General features: G+C 38.7%; 1 protein-coding gene across 4 annotated transcripts in view; it reads right to left on the bottom strand.

Annotated features, from left to right (window-relative positions):
- LOC308703783 (nucleolar protein 4-like) overlaps positions 1 to 23,218 on the bottom strand; it is a 73,469-nt gene that overhangs the window by 43,820 nt on the left and 6,431 nt on the right. For all 4 annotated transcript variants that reach the window (XM_081387693.1, XM_081387692.1, XM_081387695.1 and 1 more), the window contains 3 exons: positions 10,939 to 11,094; positions 7,154 to 7,265; positions 3,080 to 3,189 (listed from right to left, as the gene is read on the bottom strand). In XM_081387693.1, the coding sequence (XP_081243819.1) occupies positions 3,080 to 3,189; positions 7,154 to 7,265; positions 10,939 to 11,094 (378 nt within the window). The remainder of the gene's footprint in view (positions 1 to 3,079; positions 3,190 to 7,153; positions 7,266 to 10,938; positions 11,095 to 23,218) is intronic.

Genomic DNA, 23,218 nt, shown 5'->3' with positions numbered 1-23,218 from the left:
CTTGGTAAATCTGCCACCTACAGACAAAAAAGCACAATACAGCTTTTAGAAGAACAAATTATACATTCACATTCACTTACACTGCTAGACTTGCCACCTCTTCCATTTTAAATTTAGTATTGACACTACTAATTGTTCAGTGTGACAATGGACGAAATACATTTAACACTCCCGAATACAGCAGCTATTTTTCAGAAAAGTTGACTGACTATCACATAAAAGAAACAACGGTTATCCATTTAATGCATGAAAAAGTAAGAATGTATATGGAACAAAATCAATCATGTTTTCTGTGACTACAGTAGGCCTATATCATTTGCAAGAATATTTGAGAATCTCACACCTTTCCCCAGAGAGAGAGAGAGAAAGAGGGAGGGAGAAAGAGAGAGAGCTAAAGGAGGAGAGAGAACGAAATTAGTTTCCTGAAGAGGAGATACAGCAAGTGGGTAAAAAAAAAAAGCCATAACCGATAATGAACATTCCCCCTCTCCTTAATCTCCTCCATCCCCCTCTGAGAGCCGGGAGTCTGCAGCCTGCAGGAAGGATGCTGCTAATTTCCTTCTTTATTGAATTGAGCTGGACACACACGTCCTGCAGGGCCGACCAGCCTCCTCGCCACATCCTCTGCTCTCGCTCCTACTCATCCAAGCCTCTTTGTTAATTATTCCGCTTATTTGTGTGACTCTCTGAGTTTCTCTCTCTATTCTTTTGCCATTTCTATATCTCAGCACTTAGTCTCTGTCTCTTACTCTGCCTTTCTCCATCTGCCTCTTGGCACTTTCTGCAAATAGGGTACAAAATAGGACATTTAACAATGAAAGGAGGAGCTTAACCCTAAAATGATCATCACTAGCTTTAGGAGGTCAAATTATATTATATAAACGGTTTAATTTTACACTACTGTTCAAAAAATTTGAGGTCAGTTGGATTTTTTTTTAAAGAAATTAATGTTTATGCAGCAAAGATGCACTAAACTGATCAAAAGAGACAGTAAATATTTAAAATGTTACAATAGATTTTTATTTCAAATAAATGCTGTTCCTTTGGGCTTTCTATTCATCAATATAAAAAATAAAAATAAAAATAAAAATAAAGCAGCACAACTGTTTAATAATAAGAAATGTTTCCTGAGCAGCAAATCATCAGAATGATTTCTGAAGGATCATGTGACACTGAAAACTGGAGTAATGACGCTAAAAATTCTGCTTTGCATCACAGGAATAAATTACATATTACAATATATTCAGATGGAAAACAGTTCTTTTAAATTGTAATAATATTTCACAATAATACTGTATTTAATGTAATAATCAAAATCAAAATATTTTAGATCAAAAAGATGCAGCCTTGATGAGCTTTAAAGACTTTCAAAAGCATTAAATAATCTTACCAACATCAAACTTTCAAGTTTTTGATTTTTGCAACCTAAAAATCAGGTATGTAGCCTAAATTAAGCTGCCACTTGGTAGAGGCTTGTTAGTTTGGGACCAAATGTGGTTTTGTTGTTATTGTAGTTATGTCCCATGTAGCCATTTATAAAGTAACTGTATATTTCCCATGAAAAAAATAATAATAATTATATATATATAATCAAAATCAAATTAGCAGAACAAAATGACATAGTTGTATAAAACTAACTAGTTTTCATGCGATGTTAATGATAATTAATATAATAGCTTATCTAACATATCTAATAGTTATCACAAAAAAAGGTAATGGGATAAAGAGCTGTACCCTATTTTATAGAGCTTCTTGCGCTTTCAACTGCCAGCTTCTCTTGTCATGCCCCACCCTTCGGAGACCAAAACTGCAATAGGACCTCTCTCTCTCTCTCTCTCTCTCTCTCTCTCTCTCTCTCTCTCTCTCTCTCTCTCTCTCTCTCTCTCTCTCTCTCTCTCTCTCTCTCTCTCTCTCTCTCTCTCTCTCTCTCTCTCTCTCTCTCTCTCTCTCTCTCTCTCTCTCTCTCTCTCTCTCTCTCTCTCTCTCACACACACTTCCTGTCTGCTCCCTGTAATTTTTGAAAAAGCAAACCCTCTCACACAAAAGGTGTGTATTCAAAACATAGATCCTAAGCATTGTGTGGCATTGTGGTTTTATATAAGAGACTCGTGGAAGAATGTCACAGTAAATTGAAAGCAAACAACTGCAGTGCACAGGTAGATTGTAAAATAAAAGGAAATGTCTGTGGCACATCTTGTCTTGGCACTGGCTTCATGATAACAGGAAAATAGAAGCAGTAGTGAAATCAAAAAGACTAGCTTAGACCAGTATTAATGCTGGTTCAGACAGTAGTGGTTATAGTGTTGCCTGGTTATGTCATGTGCCATGACTAATTGTAGGAACCGCAATGCCAAGTGAAGTTAGTAAACCAGCATTGTTATTTTGCAACCCTGTTATCAATATTTGGTCTAAAAATGCCCAAATGTCGTTTAAAACCCTGATTTGTAACATTAAATGAACATCCAATTGAAATACACTCTTAAAAATAAAGGTTTCAAAACAGGGGTTTTCACAATGATGCCATAGAAGAACCATTTTTGGTTCCCCAAAGAGCCTTTCAGTGATCAGTTCTTAAAATAACTGTTTTTATTTTTTCTTTCTTAGTGTGCAGAACATTTTAAAAATCTAAAATAATCTTTTTCCACAATATTTTTAGTGTAAAATTAAAATAAGATCAAATTTAATAAATGAAAAATTGTGAATGTGTGTGTATGTACACAAACTGAGGTGTGCATGACTGTTAAGTATGGCTTGCGTTTCTTTGTTAGATTGGCATTTCACCGGTTTTCTCACACCTCAGCTAATTAGCAAGCTGTTCAGAAAACTTGTTAATTACAACAGAACTAACTGCCATTCCTTCTAAATACTATACCAAACTAATTCACATCCACCCACGGGTGACCGATATGACAGAGTCCATGTTACTGCATATTACCTGGAGTAAATGCTGAAAGTGCCTGAAATACCTGTCAGTAATGCACAACACCCACAATGATTACTGCACCATCTGGATGGACTGAAACTAGATGTGGATGTCTGTCGGTCAGTGAACGCTGAATACTAGAGAAGACTGCTTTACCTGCTCGTTGTTGTTCATGCACTGCAGTTTCTTCTGTTTCAGGTAGGTTGTCGTGAGGGGCATATTGTAGTCTATGAGGTCGGCCGCCAGAGAGGTCGGTTGGTTGTTCTCTGAGAAAGCATGAGAGATTTACAACAGTGAGGCCATGCATATTTATCGTGACAGGAAAAGTCAATAATTCTGTTGTTATACCTGAGAATCACATAAAGAGTGTTATTTCTCTAAGCTGTCACTAGAGGGCAGTATCTGCCCCAGTGTTTTCTGCAGGCACACTTCTGCCTCCGCTAGATTAACAATGCTAAACAAAGGCCTAATTACAAGAAATGCATATGCAAATTACATTAATATGCATTGAGCAAATGTATAGAAATTTAAACCCACTCTCCCCCAACAGCTGTTTTTTTCCCCATCCAAAGCTACTGTGAGAAAAAGTCATTGTGAATGTTTGAAAAAATCATGATAATGCTTCTGATGGTGACGATAATGACTGATTTGTTTTTTTAATTCATCTCTCTCTGTGTGTGTGTTTGTTATTAATGCACACATATACACTTAATTGTAAGTGCACTCACACAAAGAAGTGCACTTATGGTCTCCCTAAGTGTTCTGAAGAAGGTCAAAAACACATAGCAAGGAATTCTCAACAATTTCGTTTAGATTTGGTAAATATGGAGGCTTTTTTTAGTCATGTGACATCCTTCTTATTATTGATTTTATCAGCTTTGAGTTAAAAGAGCCATGAAGCAACCCATTACCTGCTGATAATCTCACGCACACATACACACACAGGCTATCAGTAATGGATGAGCTGTTTGCTGTGTATTGATCAACCTCATTTTCTCATTTCATATGGATTTACCACAACAAACAACAACAAAAATCCCTGCAGGAACTAGATCATCACTAAAACCAACATAATAATGGTTAAAAGGCACTTCTAAAGACACTTTTAAAGACAAAAGTGATTTGCAGGCTTCTAGTTTTGTCAGGCTGCTAAAAAGTCTCCCTGATGAAGTAGTCCAATGATTTTTTCACCTAGGCTGGAACTGCAAAAACTTATGTTAAAAGCTATAATTGTTGTTTGGTCACTAATCTGTCAAAAAATGCAAAGAAATGCAACAAAAAAGAAAATAATGAAGACAAACATGCTAGCGTAAAATTGCTGAAGGTCATGCCACAGGTTAGCGTCATCCCTTGTGAAAAAGAAGTTCAGTTAAAGCTACAATATGTACGATTTTTGTAATAAAATATCCAAAATTCACTTGCACAGTGTGATATATTTCCTGCAGTTGTGTACTTACAATATCCCAAAAGTTCCCAAAGATTTTTAATTTCAGAGAAATTCCAATTTTAAATAATGGCTCGTCCCTGTACACTTGTCGCCTGTCAATGACCGCAATGATCCGCGTTATCCCTGGTTTCCGCTCGTACTGCCATAGTAACCATGGCGACAGACGTGGACAACTGCGTTATGTCTAGTTTTACGCTCACGCTGTTGTTGTTTCGTTCAAACATTATGGACCATGGCAAGCAGACTTTGGGACAAAAGGAGAACTAAAACGAGGATCAACATCAGCGTGGTGTTTTCGAGATGCTGAGAGCTCCACATCTGTGACAAACTTCAACTTGACAGAGATGTACATAAAACTAATCAATGTTATATAGCTCAACATGATGAAATGTTAGAATATGATCAGTATGTTATTCTAATGTTGATCTAGCTTATACTGCTAGTTTCATACAGATAAACTAACACATAGAATAATATTCTAACTTTCAACACACTCAAATGCAGTTTAGTGTGATAGTGTAGACCAATTGAAACAGCGCTGCGTTAGGCTACCTCACAAGTTTCATTCGTCTAATAAACTGACCTGTGTGAGTATTATTGAGCACTTGCAGGTAAGTTAGTTCTGTAGAATGAAATGTCCTTATTCCTTCATATCCGCGGGACTCGCGTGTGGCGCAGATATCTGTCTCTCATTAGCAATCGCGACCTGCTTCTTACCACAGTCATGTTAAAAACATCAATGTATTCACTCAATTCTAAACATTATTAGATCCTTCGGCATGACGACAAGTTCCATAATTCCGCTTATGCGTCATCAACATACGCCTTTGTTTTTGAAAGAGGTTAGCATATTGTATATTTTGCATATAGCAAAATTACATATTGTAGCTTTAAGCATACTTTTAAAAAAAGAGTACTTACTATGGAAATAATATACTTGAGTGCAAACAGACACTTATTACCATGTTATATTTATATTAAATGCAATTAGTTGAACTTAAGGGTCAAAAACACACTTAAAGGGGGGGTGAAACACTCAGTTTCAGTCAATCTCATGTTAATCTTGAGTACCTATAGAGTAGTATTGCATCCTTCATATCTCCAAAAAGTCTTTAGTTTTATTATATTTATAAAAGAAAGATAGGCTGTACCGAGTCTTTCCGGAAAAAAACGAGCGGCTGGAGGAGCAGATTCCGCCCCAGCTGACGTCACACAGGCCCATACTCGAAAAAAACTTTCCGAAACTTGTGACAAACCGGAAGGAGTATTTTTGGTACAGAAATACTCCTTCAAACGTGCAATTTAATTTTTGAAACTTTGTCCATGTTTAGCATGGGAATCCAACTCTTTAACAGTGTAAAAAACTCAGTATGCATGAAATAGCATTTCACCCCCCCTTTAAGTACATCTTTACATGTAATTTATAATGCTGTCAAATCGATGAATCACGATTAATCGCTTCTAAAATAAAAGTTGTTTACATAATATATTATAAATGTCTGTGTGTGAGCGCACACGTATCTCTGTGTGTATATATATATATATATATATATACATATATATACACACACACATAAAATAAAAGCAGGGGACATTAAAACAGTAATAAAAGGAATTAAAAGAGATAAATGATACAGTTATTAAATTAATTAGAGTAAAATGAATTAAAATAGTAAAAAGATGATACATAGAATAAACTTCTCATCTGGCAAAACACCGGTGTATCTTATTCTGACTCTGAGATTTCCCCATGATGGTCAGTATTGTATGTACTACTACTATCACTTCTTCAGCATCTATACATAAATAGCACATTAAGCTGTACGACAGAAATAGATATGTGGATAAAAGAGCCGATATCAACCACAGCCTGAGTGTCAATTAAAGAGAGCGAGTTTACAGTAATTAATTACTTTGAATAATTCAGCACTGAACTTTCGTACGGCCGGCTGGAGCGAGGGAGGGGGGAGGTCTGTGCACCCCCATGGGCAAGAAGCCAATTAGCAGCTCTCTTTATGAGCAACACCCAACCTAAGCCCGCACCGTTGACACAACACTGACAGGTCAGGCCTGGGAGGTGTTTCCTCTGTTTATCTCAGCGAGCGGGACATTTGAGGGAGCCATTTCTTCTGATTGGCAACCCACACTGCTGGGTTCGGCCTAACTGGGATTGCAGCTTCGACCAAAATGACAAAATAACAGAGTTTTATTCATTCAATTCTCCATTCCAATGAAAATCTCCCAATCAAATCCCTCCCCCATTGGATTCCACCCACAATCCCTCTCACTCTCTGTAGAAATAATCTGGTTTCAGAGGCATTTTCTTTGTTAAAAGGCCCGTAATTGGGCTAATTGCCATGTGTAGGGAGGCTAGCAGGACACTCCAGTGACTGCAGTCTAATCAGAGGGTGTTGGGATGAGTGTGTGCGAGGGGGAGGAGGTGTGGCCAGAGGGGGTTTCATTAGCTTCAGGCTGGCACGACGGGGGGAGCTCGTTACATGGTGGGCAGGGGACAAAAGGGAAGAGAGGGGGTTTCTTAACAAAGACAATGAGCTGTCCAATGAAGCATTATGGATATTAATATGTTTTAAATATATGGGAATGAACGGATTCTAGCTTTTCAGCTCTCTTTTGGAGTCAAGATGATGTACGCAAACCCCCTTGATAGAGTTAATACCTAAAGGTGTAAACCTATAGTAAATCTAAAGAAATCTAGATTGGTGTGTGTGTGTGTGTGTGTGTGTGTGTGTGTGTGTGTGTGTGTGTGTGTGTGTGTGTGATACCTTTGAACTCTGCTCCGCTGGGGCTGATGTGCATCCTCTTCTGACATTCTCCACAGCTCATCAGGAAACGGGTCACCGCCTCTCTGGGCAGAAACGCATACGTCTCCGCTATCTGACACACAAACAAACCATTTTAAACTTCACATCAGGATCTTTTAGACTCACTGATCCTACAAACTCAAACTCGAGTAGTGCCAAAGCTTAATGTATGGTAAAATGTTCTCAGATCAGACAGCAACAATTTATAAGAAAGATGGAACAGGGATGATTATGAAAATAAATGCAGTTTACAGTTACCAAAACAAGAAAAGAAATGAAACCCATAAATCAGTGGGACTATTTTGGAGATTTCATTTGAGTTTTACAAGAGATATGCACAAGCAATCATCTGCTGTACAGCTGCTATTTCTTGAAATGTTAAAATATAGATTTTTTTCTTTTTATGTATTTATTTATTTTCCTTTCTGGAGATTTTTTATAATGGATGTGCACAAGTAATAACAGGTGCCATTCTTTAGATGTAAAATTTCTGATTTCTTTTATTTGTACAGTATTTTATTTTTGATTTTTTTTTCCAAAAGACACTGATTGTAAAGTTTAGCTTATTTGTGAAACCATTAATGGTAATGTTATGTTGTTAAATTGAACTAACCATAAACATGTACGTGTCATACTTGTTATTTTACCGTACATTTTAATTGGTCACTTGTTTACGTATACAGTACTTATCAACATTATGCATATTTAAGACACCTAATATCTATGAGAGGTGCAGAGTAAAAAATATTTATTCCCATTTTCTCTTAGCAAAGAGCTGTAGAGAGTCAGTGACAGGAAACACGAGATGACTAGTTTGCAGACAGGGTGTGAATGCTTAGAGATTTTCTTATAGGAGACTGTCATCAAGAGGACTAACGTCTCTGAGAGACTATACAGACATTTTTACATTTACAAACACTCACAACACCTCTCCCTCACGCTTCCATGTCTATATGAAGGATGACATCATTTACTTTAGTGAGAATGCTTATAATTGTCCTTGTCAAAACATTTCTCTGTCACACATATATGTACAGAGAGATCCAAAAGTCTGAGACATTGAAAATCTGTGAAACATTGAAAATGTAAATTGAAAAAAAAAAAAGTAAGGTTTTTGAAAAAACTTAAAACATGTAAATAAAATGTTAGAAGTTTGCAATTCATGGAGGTCACTAAACAATTAAATAAATTAGTGACACTGATCATGTGACTATGTACAGACCGTAAGTGGTTTTTCCATTAAGCTCAAGATACTTTTTTGGATCATGTTAAATCATGCTGGAGAACATAATCATCAGCTTGTACGCATGCATACAGAGTTCATGCATCTTGTTCAATACAAAGACATTTGCTCAATTTTTGATTAATTGTTTTGATACAAGTAAAAAAAAAAAAAAAAAATGCATTTCCACTAGTGGTCTCAGACATTTGGACCTCGCTGTATTTGCACACATTGAAAGATGCTCTGTTTTATATTCTTTCACATATATACTCTCTCACAGCCAAACATTGTCATTTAGTGTAAAACAATGCATCATTTGAAAGTTACACACCATTAACAACTATCAACACAACGAATCCTCTTCGAAAAAAAACCTCAAAGCTTCGCAAAACTGTATATGTATCTTTCTTTTATATTTTCCCTCTTCTTTTTCATGTCTGTTTAGTTTCTCCCTCCTCCACCTTTCTGCCATTAAACTGGACAAAGAAAAAGAGAAAGTACACCCCCACATTGAAGGTCCCTCGTGTCTCTCTAATCTCCCATGAGGCTCTAACAAACCAGCATGGGTGGCCATGGAACCACAGCTGGAGGGTATAACATGTATGTGTGTGCATTACGAAGACAGAAGCTGAACTAAACACACAAGCCCCACTAAAGCACTGATGCAATAGCCAAAAAAAAAAAAAAAACCCTGAGCTTTCTCTTTTCTAGTACCCCGATTCCTCCAGGAGATCCTAAGAAGAGCAGGGACCGAAATCCTGATGCCCAGGGAAAAGCTCTGCTCGTGGCCCTGCCCTCCCCTCACAGCCCAACAGCTGTCAGGCACGAGAGGAACAAGGGACAGTGTGGAGGACACAATATATGTGTCTGTGAGTCAAAGACTAAAACATACATCACAGAAATTATTAATGCTACACAACCAAAAACAAACGTATTTATGCATTTATTGGAATAACGTGTGTAAATGATAGCTAAATGCACGCGGAGCGTAAATATGCACTTTTGTAGCTGTCCAAAAGAGGGCAGTAGCAGCACTGGACCTCTGCATAACCCCCACACCAGGTGAGAGCAGCCCATGTCACTCTCACTTCCCATGTTTCCATGACAGCACGTGTGATAGAGTTCTAAAGATGTTCACCACAGACCTAAATAAATCGAACCTATCTCTGCTTACAAAAATGCAGAAAGATAAATAAATAAATAAATAGAAAGAAAGAAAATGCAGAAATGAGGAATAAAAGGCCAGAAAGAAAAGACGTAAATGCCAAAATAATAAATTAAAAAAATTAAAACAGAATGCAAAAACATGAAAAATGAGACAAAAATATAAAATTTGTAGAAATATTGTGAAAATGCAGGAAAAAAATTAAACTGCAAAAGGAAATGCAAAAAAAGATAGAAATGCAGAAATAAATCAAAAGAAATTCAGAAATACAGAAAGAAATATAGGAAATGCAGAAATAAATGCAGAAATAAAGAAATAAATGCCGAAAGAAATACAGAAAGAAAGAAAAAATAGAAAAGAAAATGCAGAAATTATGAATAAAAGGCCAGAAAGAAACGAAAGATGGAAATGCATGAAGAATCAAAAAAGAAATAAAGAAAGAAAAAGGAAATGCAATAATAAAAAAATGCAGAATGAGAATACAAGACAAAAAAAGAAATATGTAGAAATACAGTAAACACAGAAATGCAAAAAGGAGAGAAATGCAGAAATAAAAAAGAAATGCAGAAAAAAATGCAGAAAGAAAGAAAATAGAAAAGTAAATGCAGAAATGATCAATAAAAAGACAGAGGCAGAAATGCATAAATGAACAAAGAATTTAAAAAGAAATACAAAAACATGCAGAATGAGAATGCTAGACACAAAATGAACGAAAAAAACTGTAAACGCCGAAATGCAGAAATAAAGACATTAAAAAATCCAAAAGGAAATGCAAAAAATAAATAATGAAGAAATGCAATAAGAAACGCAGAAATGCTGAAAGAAACACAGAAAGAAATGCAAAAAATGCAGAAAGAAAGAAAGAAAGAAATGCAAAAAGAAGAAACAGAAAAAAGCAATGCAAAAAAACAAAACATGCCGAACATAAGAAAATAAATAAATACAGAAGTAAAGCAAAAAACATGCAGGAGAATGCAGAAAAACAGGGGGAGGAATGCAGGAGAAAAAGAGCAGAAAAAAAAGAAAGTCCCCACATAGTCCCTCCAGCTTTCATTTATCAGGTAATGTGTATTCTGACTGATTCACCCAAAACTCACAGAGACCAGTGATTCTCTACGAATCACACCAGGAACACACACAGCAGGAGTGCAGCACACACCACGAGCCACTCGCTTCTGCTCATAAGAATCACTGAGGAAATAAATCAAGCTGACAGAGAACGGGACAATCTAAGTGACCGACAGATACAGGCGGTCAAAAAGGGCCACACGGGGTATTAAATCTAACCTGCACGAGGCCATAAACATACTTCCATGACTGATCAGAGACGACGACAGAGAAGTTCCTCGTTTTACTCACCGCTTTATATGTTTTCTTCTGCCCAGCGTGTTTGGGTGCTTTGGCTGGGTCGGAGCTGATCTCCACGTGCATGGCATAGATGATGTCATAGAAGTCCTCCACCACAGCCACCCTCTTCAGAGAGGAGCTCTCTGACCCCGAGCCCCCGTCCACACACTGAAATCAGACAGAGAAGTGGACATTTCCTTAACATGTTATACTCACTTCTAAACAGCCCATTTAAAGTCAAATAACAATGATCACTGCACATAATTCTGTTATGTAAAACAGCAGTGCTCGTAATATATAATTACGGCTGCCTTTGTTATCTTTTTATATTAAACCGGTTGAACACAGTTAAAATCGTTTAACAAAGTTAATACCTATTTTGACATTAAAATACCGTCATTGGTTTTAGTGTGACAGGTTGAACTAATAGTGCCAGCACAGAAGTCTGTGTTCAAATACCAGATTCTGGTTTGATACAATTTGGAGGGGACAACTGCAAAGTGGAATTTAATAATCATCAAAGCACAACATGTCCAAAAGTTCACCTATGAGCAAATTGCACTGTTAATAAGAGGACCAGAGCTACTGCCAACTGCTATTGGCAAGAGACAAAAATAACATTGCTTTCTTTTTTAACCAAACGGTAGGTGGGCCCCATTGACTTCCATAATGAGGCTCACCAACTGTCTGGTAACCGACATCCTTCAAAATATCTTCTTTTGTGTTCAGCAATTAATTAATAAGTAATTCATACAGGTTTGGAACAACTTGAGATGATGATGACAGAATTTTCATTTTTGGGTGAACTATCCCTTTAATTAATCCATGTACACATTTCATTTTTACCATTTTTGACCTTATAATGTTCTTCCAGTGAAGCAACAGACTACTCTCTACTGTTTCAATCATTTAACGGAGCAGCTAGCAATAGCAAGTTAGCTTTGAAAGCATGAGATCCTTTCCTTCAGTGTGTCTCCAAAGCCAAGCCCTCTTGAACACGTATAGCAGAGTTTACAAAGCGTCATGAGAAGAGACGGCGTTAAAATCTGTCCGAATGCAATGATTGGATGATCATTTTATGGTCCTATGCCTTCCACTGATGATATATACATATAAATACATTTAGACCACTTAACTTAGTGATTGCAATTAAGAGACTTTCAACCAGAATAACAAAAAAACATGCCTAGAACAAATCGCCTAGTTCACTTTGAAATTAAATTTTGGTATGTTTTAGCTTACCTCAAGGGCATCCAAGATGTAGGTGTTTTTGTTTCCGCAGTAGTTTCAATTTTGATATTTTTAGGTCAAACCGTTCTTGTCTGTCAGTCATATAATGCAGGTCTATGGTCACCACCTCAAAGAGCATGCACAGAGAAGTCCAAATTAAACAATTCCCCATCGTAAGTACACATTGATGGCCTAAGACACGAAACGAGCCGTTTGTGTGAGAAAACGAACAATATTTATATCGTTTATACCTCTTGTACACTTTCCGGCTCTTGCGCAGACTAAGCCAGAACGCGCGCACACGTCACACACCAGGAAGCGCACGCGCCCTCAGATCACTTGGACGTGGTTGTGTAGAGGTAAAAACGATATAAATACTGTTCGTTTTCTCACACAAACTGCTCGTTTCGTGTCTTAGGCCATCAATGTGTACTTACGATGGGGAATTGTTTAATTTGGACTTCTCTGTGCATGCTCTTTGAGTTGGTGACCATTAGTTGGTGAGGCATTATATTAGCCTGGCAAGCCAGACCTACATCAAGATGTTAGGTCTGGAAACTCACCATAGACGCGGTTTAATCCGAGGGGCGGGATAAACGGCTGTCTTTCAAAATCCCTCTGCACGCAATAGGACAGCGCTTCAACCAACCAGAGCGTTTTCCCAACAGCCGAGCTAGTTGATAGATTCAACTTTTGCCATATCTGGCCGGCAAAACGACGAACACATCTTCCTTTTTTTAAGAATGACTTAAAGGAGAACTTGGTAACTTTTTTAACTTAATAAAACTGTCTAGAAATCATTTGGATGGTTAAACAACCTGTCTGGTGATATTGGTGACTTTCCCCGCTCCCCCCAGCGTTCCCAGGCGGAAAACCAACCTTGCAACTTGGGCACTTCCGTCCCGGCAAGACAGAAATTGGAAGTCTCGTGAGAAGCGAGAACGAGAACGAGCGCGAGCGCGAAACACGAATTGCTTTACGGCAATTCGACATAAACACACTCGCATGTATGATGTATTACCAGATTTTACCCACCTCAGTAGACATAGCTCCACACGATACAGTTGGCTTGCTCCGATCATAACAAACGCACATGAGCAGCGGTAGAGAGGGGGAGGAGGCTGAGTTTTTTACGACCGTGTTGTGAAATATACGCACCACCACAGCTGTAGGGGGAGCTCGTGGGGAAAACATGAGACAACAAAAGGGAAAATCAGCGAAGAAGTGACCAGAGTTCGCTAGAGTTGCCGAGTTCTCCTTTAAGTGCCGTTCTTTGCTCTTTTCTCAAAGAAAAACTTAACTCCAAGTCCTCCATAGTCGCGGCCAAAGCCGATTCGAAAGACTGTTCTCCAGCAGCAGCCGTCATTCTTTGTTTTCAAGTAGCAGTAGGTAACCGTCGCAACTCTGTCGTCATATGTTAAGCCCGCCCCGCCTACTCTATATGCGACGTGATTGGCCTGACCCAATTTAGGTTTTTGCAGCTCGAAAGTCTATGGAGAGTTGCTAGACTGCAAAAATACATTTTGCTGCCGCTAGGGTGCGTCTAGGCTAGCATTAAATGACTGACAGACAAGAACGGTTTGACTTAAAAATATAAAAATTGAAACTACTGCGGAAACAAAGACACCTACATCTTGGATGCCCTTGAGGTAAGCTAAAACATACCAAAATTTAATTTCAAAGTGAACTATCCCTTTAAGTAATGTCTACATGAATCTGGATACATTTGAAAATACTTGTTTTTCTCTACATTTTGGCCCACACTCAGACGGTGTTTTTGTCCAGTGAAAATTTAGCTTTTTGAAGATGCTCTCCAAAATGGATAGATTTGAAGCCCTCTTTCACATTGTATATGGACTGTGAAAATGGAAGCATTTGAAAAAGATGTTGTACCTATTTGTCTGTTATATACCGTTATGTGCCAACTATGTGCTATTCACTTTCAGTGTCGCTAAATGTTACTTTGTACAATCTCAATATTGCATTCCTGCAGAGATGACAGAAAATGTACTTGCAATTGCTGTCCTGCATCAAAACATGAAGGCAATTGCGTTTAGGCCATACACGGAATGCCGACTGAGTGCAACATGGACGCACCAGTAAGTAGTGGGATATTTTTCGAATAAAACGGCAGAGCACTAGAATAAGAGCTTAATTCTGTCTGGTCTCTCTGCATCATCTCAGTGAGTTTTTATTACGTTTTATGCATGTGCAGTAAGATGATTTAAGCTGGTTTCAGTGTGGACAAGAATCTTTTGGAAAACAATTTAAAACACTAGTGTGGACGGAGAATGTTTTAAAATGTATCTGTATTCAAATAGAAATAGCCTTATATTCCACCTGCAAATCATCATGTTACAGTATAAGAATAGTTGTGCACTAAACATGAATCTACCGGCGTGGGCGCGGAGTGCGTTCTGATACGAGATGAGTCGCTGCAGTAATGTGACATGCACTCACACATGTTTACTGCTGGATTCCACTCCACTACATTAACTTCAGGAGATAGGACACGTGTGCCAGGCTCTGCCAATGTGCGTGTGTGTGTGTGTTTGTTACAAATTCATGCTGCTGTAGCATGATGCCGCCCGGCCTTCAACCCCCCCACCCCCCTTTTCCCAGCGTTGCGGGGCACATCAGTGGCCTGGGACGATAGTGCGTGTGACAGCAGCAGCCCAACCACACGCGCCAATGTGGGACACAGGAGGGAGGGGGTCAGCACAGTACCTTCAGGCACGGCAGACAGGACACTCACGCATGCCTGTACACACACACAGGGTGCACCTCAAGGCAGAGAGGACAGGATAGAGAGAGATCCCCCTTCCCCCAACGCCTACACGGGGTCAAAGTCACCAAAACCCTGAGAGGGTAAATCCAGGCTGTCCTGCACACACACTCAGAGCCCGACATTAGCATTTTCTTTGTCCAAAATGCACATGCACGGATATAAATTAAGTGCAATCTTATTGCATCAAAAGTAAAGACATCATGGCTGCATCTGAAATGCATCATGGCACATCTGGATTTAGGTTTGCGTAACATCCTGTCCACTGAGTTGCCTTCATTCAGTGGATTTTTAAAAGCAGCAATGTATCCTTCACTGCCAGTGAAATCCCACAATCCTCTGCAGCGTTTGTTTGGAAGAACAAAAATGGTGTCTGAGGTGTTTAAAATGGTGTCTGAAAGCAATAAATTAGTTTATAAATGTGCATTTTTTTATCCCGTCAACCAATACATAAACACTACAGTTATTTAAGATCTGCTTCTGATAGGGTCAAAAAACAAGAAAGAAACAATGTTCATCAACTTTTAAAAAGGTAAAAATACTTTTTTGTTAGCAAAAAAAGCAGTGTGTACAATCAAACTCAGTATTTCAAACAGCATTTAGGGCAGGGGTGCACATAACTGGTGCACATGAGTGGTAAAAATAAACAATGCGTGGCAGAAAACGTGGAGGGAAGCGTCTCTGAGTACCAACATTTTTGGGGACAAGGGACACATTTACTTACTGGAGTAGGATCTTTCTCCATCTCTGGTAAGATAGCAATCATGATGATAAGCGTGTTCATTCATTATTAGGGGTGCAACGGATCGCAGTTGATCCTTGATCCGTACGGATCAATTTCATCTGCCGCTTTTAGTATCTGCTTTCATGCTGAGCTTAATATAAATATAATAAAAGTTCCTTGTTGTTGGGCAGTTTCCATTTTTTATGTTTTTTTTAGTAGTAATCATTTCCATGATTTTAATGCTGTTTTTGTTATTAGGACACTGCACAATTTCCACTGACTGACCGGGCAGGAAGGCACCATTTTGGACACAACTAAATGAACAAAATGAGCGAGGGGAATTATTCCTTCACTGCACTTCCACCTCTATATGCGGATGCTTGTGCTGTTTTTAAAGCCTCACACTTTTTCTTCCTCCAGCTATGCTGCTATTCCTCCCCCATTCCCTTGATCCCCCCCCCTCTACAAGCACTAGCCTCTAACCCAGAACATCACCGTCTTTCTCCCTCACTCCATCTCTCCCCTCTGCTCTTCCAGGCCCTTGTTCCTTCCAGCAGCACCAGATAATTACAGCTTTCCCTTTTCCCTTTTAATCTCTCCCTCAACACTCTCTCCTTTCTGCTACTCTGTTTCTCTCTTGCTTCCACTCCCAGGTCCCGGACCAAACAGCCCTGTTGCTAGGAGACAAGCTGGGTCGGAGCAGGAGAGGCAACGCAGGCAGAGCTCCCCCACGTCTCCGCCTCTCTGGAAACAAGGGATGGAGGGATGGTGGAAGAGTTCAGTGGAGGGGAGAAGCCCTTCAGACATGTGTGCTCAGCCAAAAGGAAGAGACAGACACCGACCCCCCACTGATATACAGACGTCCAAACAAACAATAACGACAAAGTTCTTTCTAAAACACACCTGCACCACATGCCGAGCTCAGCATGGCAAATCCGGGGTGGAAAACCTGCTGATGGCGACACAAGCATTTATGGTACTGAAATACGACAGATCGTCTTTCCGTCCTAATCTTCAACAACGGGTTCGGGCAGGACGAGTGCTCTATGTTTTGGCACACATCAAGAGGACAAATTTGCTTCTCAAGTAAATATAGTTTTGAGGAGGTTTCAATATTTTAGAAAACAGGACAAAAAACTAATTACGAAAACGAGAGGGAATGTGCGGCATGGGGGTGTGAAGAGGGTTTTATCTGTAGGGGAGAGATGGACAGGATCGAGTGGGAGTGGAATGAGTTTGACTGGGTTAGTGCTAATTGTGACAGGCGGTCACAGTTTATTGGCTAATCTTAGCAAATGGTTGAGTAGATACACAAACTGATGGCTAAATGATGGAGTCTGTGTGTGTTCATAAGACTAACAAGAGAGCAAGAGGGAAGGAACGAACTAACATCTGCTTGGTTCCAAAACTTAGTGAATTTCCTATCCGAGGCAGCATTTTTAGGGCATCGTTGGCAAGCTCCCGACATGAAGACCATTCCAGAAAGTAGTAAACTTGATTATGTGGCCTCCTAAGATACTTTCTTTGGCCAATTTCTAAGGCAGCATGTATCCTTTACAGTGAAAGCAATCCCAGAATGCATTACAGCAAACTCCAAAGATTACGGATTAAGTAGAAAAAAAATGCTGATTCAGTAATATATAGTATATTTATAAAAGTACAATTTTTTATTTTACCCAATATTTGTGTTCTGCATAGTTACCCTAGTAAAAAATACCTATTTAAAATACATTTATTTCATACGGAGTATACTTCAAAGTCATTAACATATTCATTGACACATCACTAAACTGATATAAAATTAAACATTATTTGGAGTATTTCTTTATTGCACAATGCACATTTGTTAATATTAAGCCTAAAATTATCTTTATATCACTATTAGTAAGAATATGATCACTGCATAATATCAGTCTTTTAATGAAAGATATACCTAAAGTATACTTGCAATAGTTTCACTTCAGCGCAATGAAATTTACTTAAGTATATATCTTTAGTTGAACCTCAGCACTATTTCCGCACAATTAAAGTACAAAATGAGTTGTTCCAATTTAGTATACCAAAAGTACGATTGCAGGGTATTTTTATTCAGCACATAATTATGTAAACGTATTTGTAGTATACATAGCACAAAATAAAATATTTAGTGTATAATACAATTTTAGTATATATTTTTTTCACTAGGGTAGTTATGTTTATTAGAGTACCACGCCATTAGCTTAGCAACATGCTAACGCCAAACTCTAATGGACATACACTACCAATCAAAGGTTTGAGGTCATTAAGATTTAAATTAATCAAAATGTGATCAAGTAAAGACATTTATAATGTTACAAAATATTTAAGCAGCTTGAATCCGATGCAAAATCCATACAGGGAAATGTTTCACCTCACACGTTCCTAAAATTTCATATTGAACGAATTCCTGCAGAATTTCACCGTACAAGGGTCAATTTTACCACATGTTTATAAAGATTTCTGAAGGATCATGTGACACTGAAGACTGGACTAATGATGCTGAAATTTCAGCTTTGATCACAGGAATAAATTATGATTTTTTATTTGTAATAATATTTCACAACATTACCATTTTAATTGTATTTTTTATCAAATAAAGGCAGCCTTACTGAGAGCATTATATACTTCTTTTACGGACCCCAAACATTTGAATGGTAGTGCACATTTTTGTTATTACAGCTTTTTGTTCTTACAGCTTTCTGTTGGTCTGCGTGGGGAACTTTTTCGATTTGGAATGTGCGGATTTTGCCAGCAAAATTTCCCAGAGCAACAGTACATGTGACCGGACCTTTAGAAGACAGCCTATGTGAGGCATCTCTCTAGCTTTCAGAACAGGGCATATCTCTCTTGATCTGCCCTCTCTCAGTCCCATATGACTTTTCACATATGAAGAGTTCAGATGCAAAAGCCTCTAAGTGCCATCTGAAATTTTCTTCTAGAATGATCATTTTTATCAAGCTCGTATATTTAAGTTCAGTAATTTCACTTAAATGGCAATGAAAATTACCTATTAATTGTAATTTTAGTGAAATTACTTAACTTAAATATACAAGCTTGATAAAAATGACCATTCTAGAAGAAATTTTCAGATGGCACTTAGAGGCTTTTGCATCTGAACTCTTCATACCCTCAACTTTCTTTCTTTCCTTTTTTCCCTTTTCTTCTCTCCTTGAGCCTCTGTCGTCTTTTTTCCAGGTAAAGATTAGTTTGCTCAATGGACGGAGTGCTGTGTATTCTGTTGGTGAAGTGCACTTGTGTCATATGTTTTGGCCATATTAGCTCTCAGGGCGTAAGCTGTGTCTGAGTTGGAAATGAGATTGGACACACACTTGGGGTTACACTGCTCCATTGGGATTTATAAGGTCCTCAAACATGCACACCTGAGTGAATGCATATGCAGAGTGTATGATAATGCATAATGCACCGCAAATGACAGTGTAGCGATAAGGCGCACTGTAACTCAGAGTCCTGAGCCAATTAAAACATTGTTAATTTATCCTGCTCTAGAGCACCGAGATTCTTCACCATGGCAACCGCAGGAATGCAGGGAGACCAGAATACGCAGCCACTCACCTCACAGGCTGTCCTGCAGTTACTATAGTGTGTGTGCAGACGCAGTGAGAAGCTGACAGTGGAAATGAAGATGAGTGACTGCTGGTTTACTGTTAGCTCTTGTATTCTCACCAGTGATGCAGCCGTGAATAAGAAACCAGGCCAGGAAACCGATCGATATTTGAGCTGTTAATATTATCAGCACTGGCCAATGACTAACAGAAATGTTTGCTCTTTGTGTCATTTCCAAAATCTACAACAGCCATGTCAAATGACGAGGTGCATCCCAATTCACATACTTGTGCAGTATTCTTTGCCATTTTTTACTATAAATAGGGTGACTGACAATAAAAAGTGCACTTCAAATACCCAGGTGAAGCCATTCATTAACAGAGAAAATTTTTTATTTGTGCACTGAACTGTAGCAGCTTTCCTTACATAGCGGATATCATCAGATTCCAATACTGGATGACAAAATATCTTTATAACATTCATACACTACTACCAGTAGTGGAGTACATCTTTGCACCACTAGTGGCACCAAACAGAACTGCAGAAATAACTCTCCCTGTTTGTGGAAGTTCAGATCTCACAAATGTAACTTCATATCTTCATATATAATAAATAAACGTCACTTTATGAGACAAAAAGTCACACTGTGATTCTTTTTGCAAATTGCTAAAATTGCAAAGTTATATCAGTGTGACTTTATATCTCACAATGTGGCTTTTTTTTTTTTTTTTTTTAAACTCACATTTACCTTTTTTTTCCTGAGGCAGAAATCAGATATGTTTTTAAAAATGTACATACTTCAGCTTAATCAACAATTTTATTGTCTCTAAATATTTGCAACTATCAGCACTGAAAAACCCATAAATCTTGGCCACTGAGGATCAGTCACTGGGAGTGTACGAAATGCTATCGCTGCATCAGTTATTTTTGAACTCAGTACCTCCAGTATGAGTTTACGTATTCTGTCGCATAATATTAATCTCCTTCTAGTTAACAAGAAAATTAGACTTATTTCATTTCTCTGTTCACGGGTGATAAATGAAACTAATCATTTTGGTCTGTCATTAGCTCCCTCCAGCTGTGTGTATGCGTTTCTGTTAGACTTCCAGGGTAGTGGAACGACACTTCCTCTTTTCTCTAATTCACAAATAATCACTCTTTCAGTCTCGTATCTGTCCTCGTGGCTGCACAGCTGAATCTATGGCCACAGATACGGCTGGCCTCATGGGGAGGCCAAATTATAGGCCGTCCTCCGAATGAAAGGCTTGGTTTTGTGTCAAGCGTGTAAATCTTGTGAATAGCCCATGAATATTCAGGACGAGTCACTCTATTTGCAGATATCAAAAGTAGCTTCACGCCAACTTTATTAAAATCAATTAGTTCCACTGTGATAGAGTATGACGCAGTGCTCCCTTCTAATCTCTCATTCCACACACAACCTCAGTGTCAATGTCATGAGATCAGTTTATTAGTGGTGCATGCTAAAGCTAACACAGTTACTTTAGGATAGAGACCTGAATAGTAATAAACTTTGGCAAGTAACTCATAACCATCCTTTTCTAACAATTAGACACTCTGTATTGCAACTGTAGTCACAATGCTTTTTCATTGTTACGGTAACCATGAATTATGCTTGTATGTAAGCACAGTGACTGATAAATATCCCAGATTGTGACTACCATAACACAGGAAAGTCTTTTGACACAGTGTTATTTATTTATTACTAAAATGTATTATTAAAATTATTATTAAAAACTTCCACCAAATCTTAATTAACCCTCAAGTTTGAGCGCTCATGGTTCTGTTCACATAGCACACATTAACCAAACTTTTTGCAAAATTCAGGTGTGAGTCCTGAACACATTTAAGTCAGTTTTGTTTCAGAGCACTACACCATATTTTGCTATTGACAGTCATATTCTGTTGTGAATGCAGTTACAGAGGAGGAATGGCCTTTTAAAGTCGCCATTAAACAATTTGCGATAGTCTTCCCCTCCCCCCTCCCTATTGTGACATATATCTGAACGGTTTCTCAAACAAGAAAAAAATAATTGATTTAGATTTTGTACATCAGGGGCCGTATCCACAAAGCATTTTATCTTACCACTAGGAGTACTCCTAAATCGCAATAAAAGATTTTAGCTAGGAGTTTTCTCTTAAAAGTTATTCACAACGCCTTTCAGACCTACTCTTAGTAAAGAAAAATGACAACTCCTAAACTAAGAGTGAGTCTTCGTTGTTATGGATGATGTCATTACTCATGCACGAGCTTGACTGAAGTGACCACCTTGATTGGCTGATGATTGTAACGCGGGAATGATTCCAAACACCTCCCCTACGGTGATGAGTGACAGGTGACAGGTCTGAGAATGCGTGCGCTACACAAGTAGTGCGAAGGACGGAAGATGATGAATAACTGAATAAATAGCCTAAATGAATAAAGAGTAAGGCAAAACAAATAGCCTAGTAGCCTAATGCAACATATGGATTGATGCAATATCTTTGCAATATTATTAAATTAATCTGTCACTATATGCCTCTGCCTACGTTTGCAAAGAGAAGAACATTTTAATTTGATTTACAATGAAACGTTACAATTAGTTTACATGTAATGAGTAGCCTAGTTTTGGTGGTTGTTGGTGGCGTTATTGCATCCCTAGTTATGCCTACAATGCAAAATTGTTCCCTCGCGATTGGAAGCTCCTGTAGCCGCCGCATACGCATTTCAAAACATCACAACGTGAAATGCCACAAAAAGCGGTTTGTGAATAGGTCTTAGTGAGTTAGGAGTCCTCTCGACTTCTTTTAAGCTGTCCCAGGCTTAGGTGCTACTTTTAGGGCTAAAATGCTTCATGAATTACTCTTAGTCAAAAAAATTAGGAGTCCTAAAGTTAGGAGTGACACGCCCATTATTTTTAGGAGTTGCTCCTAAATTCGCCAGTTAGGAGCTACTTTTAGCCTTAAAATTCTTTGTGAATTCGGCCCCTGGAATTGATTGAATGGTTGTGGCTTGCTATTGCTTGATCTTATGTGAGTGACAGGTTGCCCCGCCCTCGCACCAGTAAACACGTCATCAGTATCCTAGTAACACCTAAGCAACCACCCAAAATAGCTTTTAAAAAGCATAGAATCACACTGATTACACCCTAGCAACTACATAGCAACTCTATACCACCTACATTTAGCGATAGTTGCAAGTAATGTAATGTAAACATAACTTAGGGATGGGCTTTTTTTGACTGGGCCTGAACGAAATGTCCCAAAACACCTTAGAAACAGCATAGCAATGCTCTACCAGTGGCCTAACATAGCAGCTATACTCTTATGCGAGCAAACACCACTGAAAGTTTCTTAATAGAAAACAGAGCTTTCTCTACTGTGAGACACCTGTAGGACCTCTTTAAGGTATAGCGGAGGATCTTTCCGAATTTTAGATAAGACCCGCCCTCTCCACTTTTTGAAAAGTTTGATTGATTCACCAGAATGATTGACAATTAGGAGGACCAATAGTATAGGTGATCCACCCGGAAGTAAAAAATCCTCCGCTATACCTTTAATGAAGTCCAGAGGAGAAGAAGACATTGTGTGTCCAGAGGAGAAGACGACATTGTGTGTGTGCGTACACTAGACTAGAGAACACACTGACCACTAGCTGCCCTGCAAACATCCATATGGCCCCTTCTCCAGCAAAAAAAACACTCTGTTCCAATGAGTTCTTCTTTTTATCAGCTTCTGCCCTGTCCTCTCACCCCCCTCCTTCCCCTGCTCTTCCTCTACTCTTGTTAGCCTGAGCACTCACTAGCACAATTACCGCTGGAGCTACATCTACAGCTGCTTAACTAGCAGAGGGAGGTCAGAGCCGCCGCGTGTGTGAGGCAGAGGTAATCTGAGTGAACGAGGAGAGGAGATGTTTTCTCTGGTTCTCTCATTGTTGTGAAGCCGAATAAACCGAGAGCCCTCGATGAGCAGTC

This window comes from Scardinius erythrophthalmus (genome assembly GCF_964197995.2).
Source record: "Scardinius erythrophthalmus genome assembly, chromosome: 15".
Lineage (NCBI taxonomy): Eukaryota > Metazoa > Chordata > Actinopteri > Cypriniformes > Leuciscidae > Scardinius > Scardinius erythrophthalmus.
The sequence above is the reverse complement of the archived record's forward strand: the minus strand, read 5'-3'. Positions and strand labels throughout refer to the sequence as shown.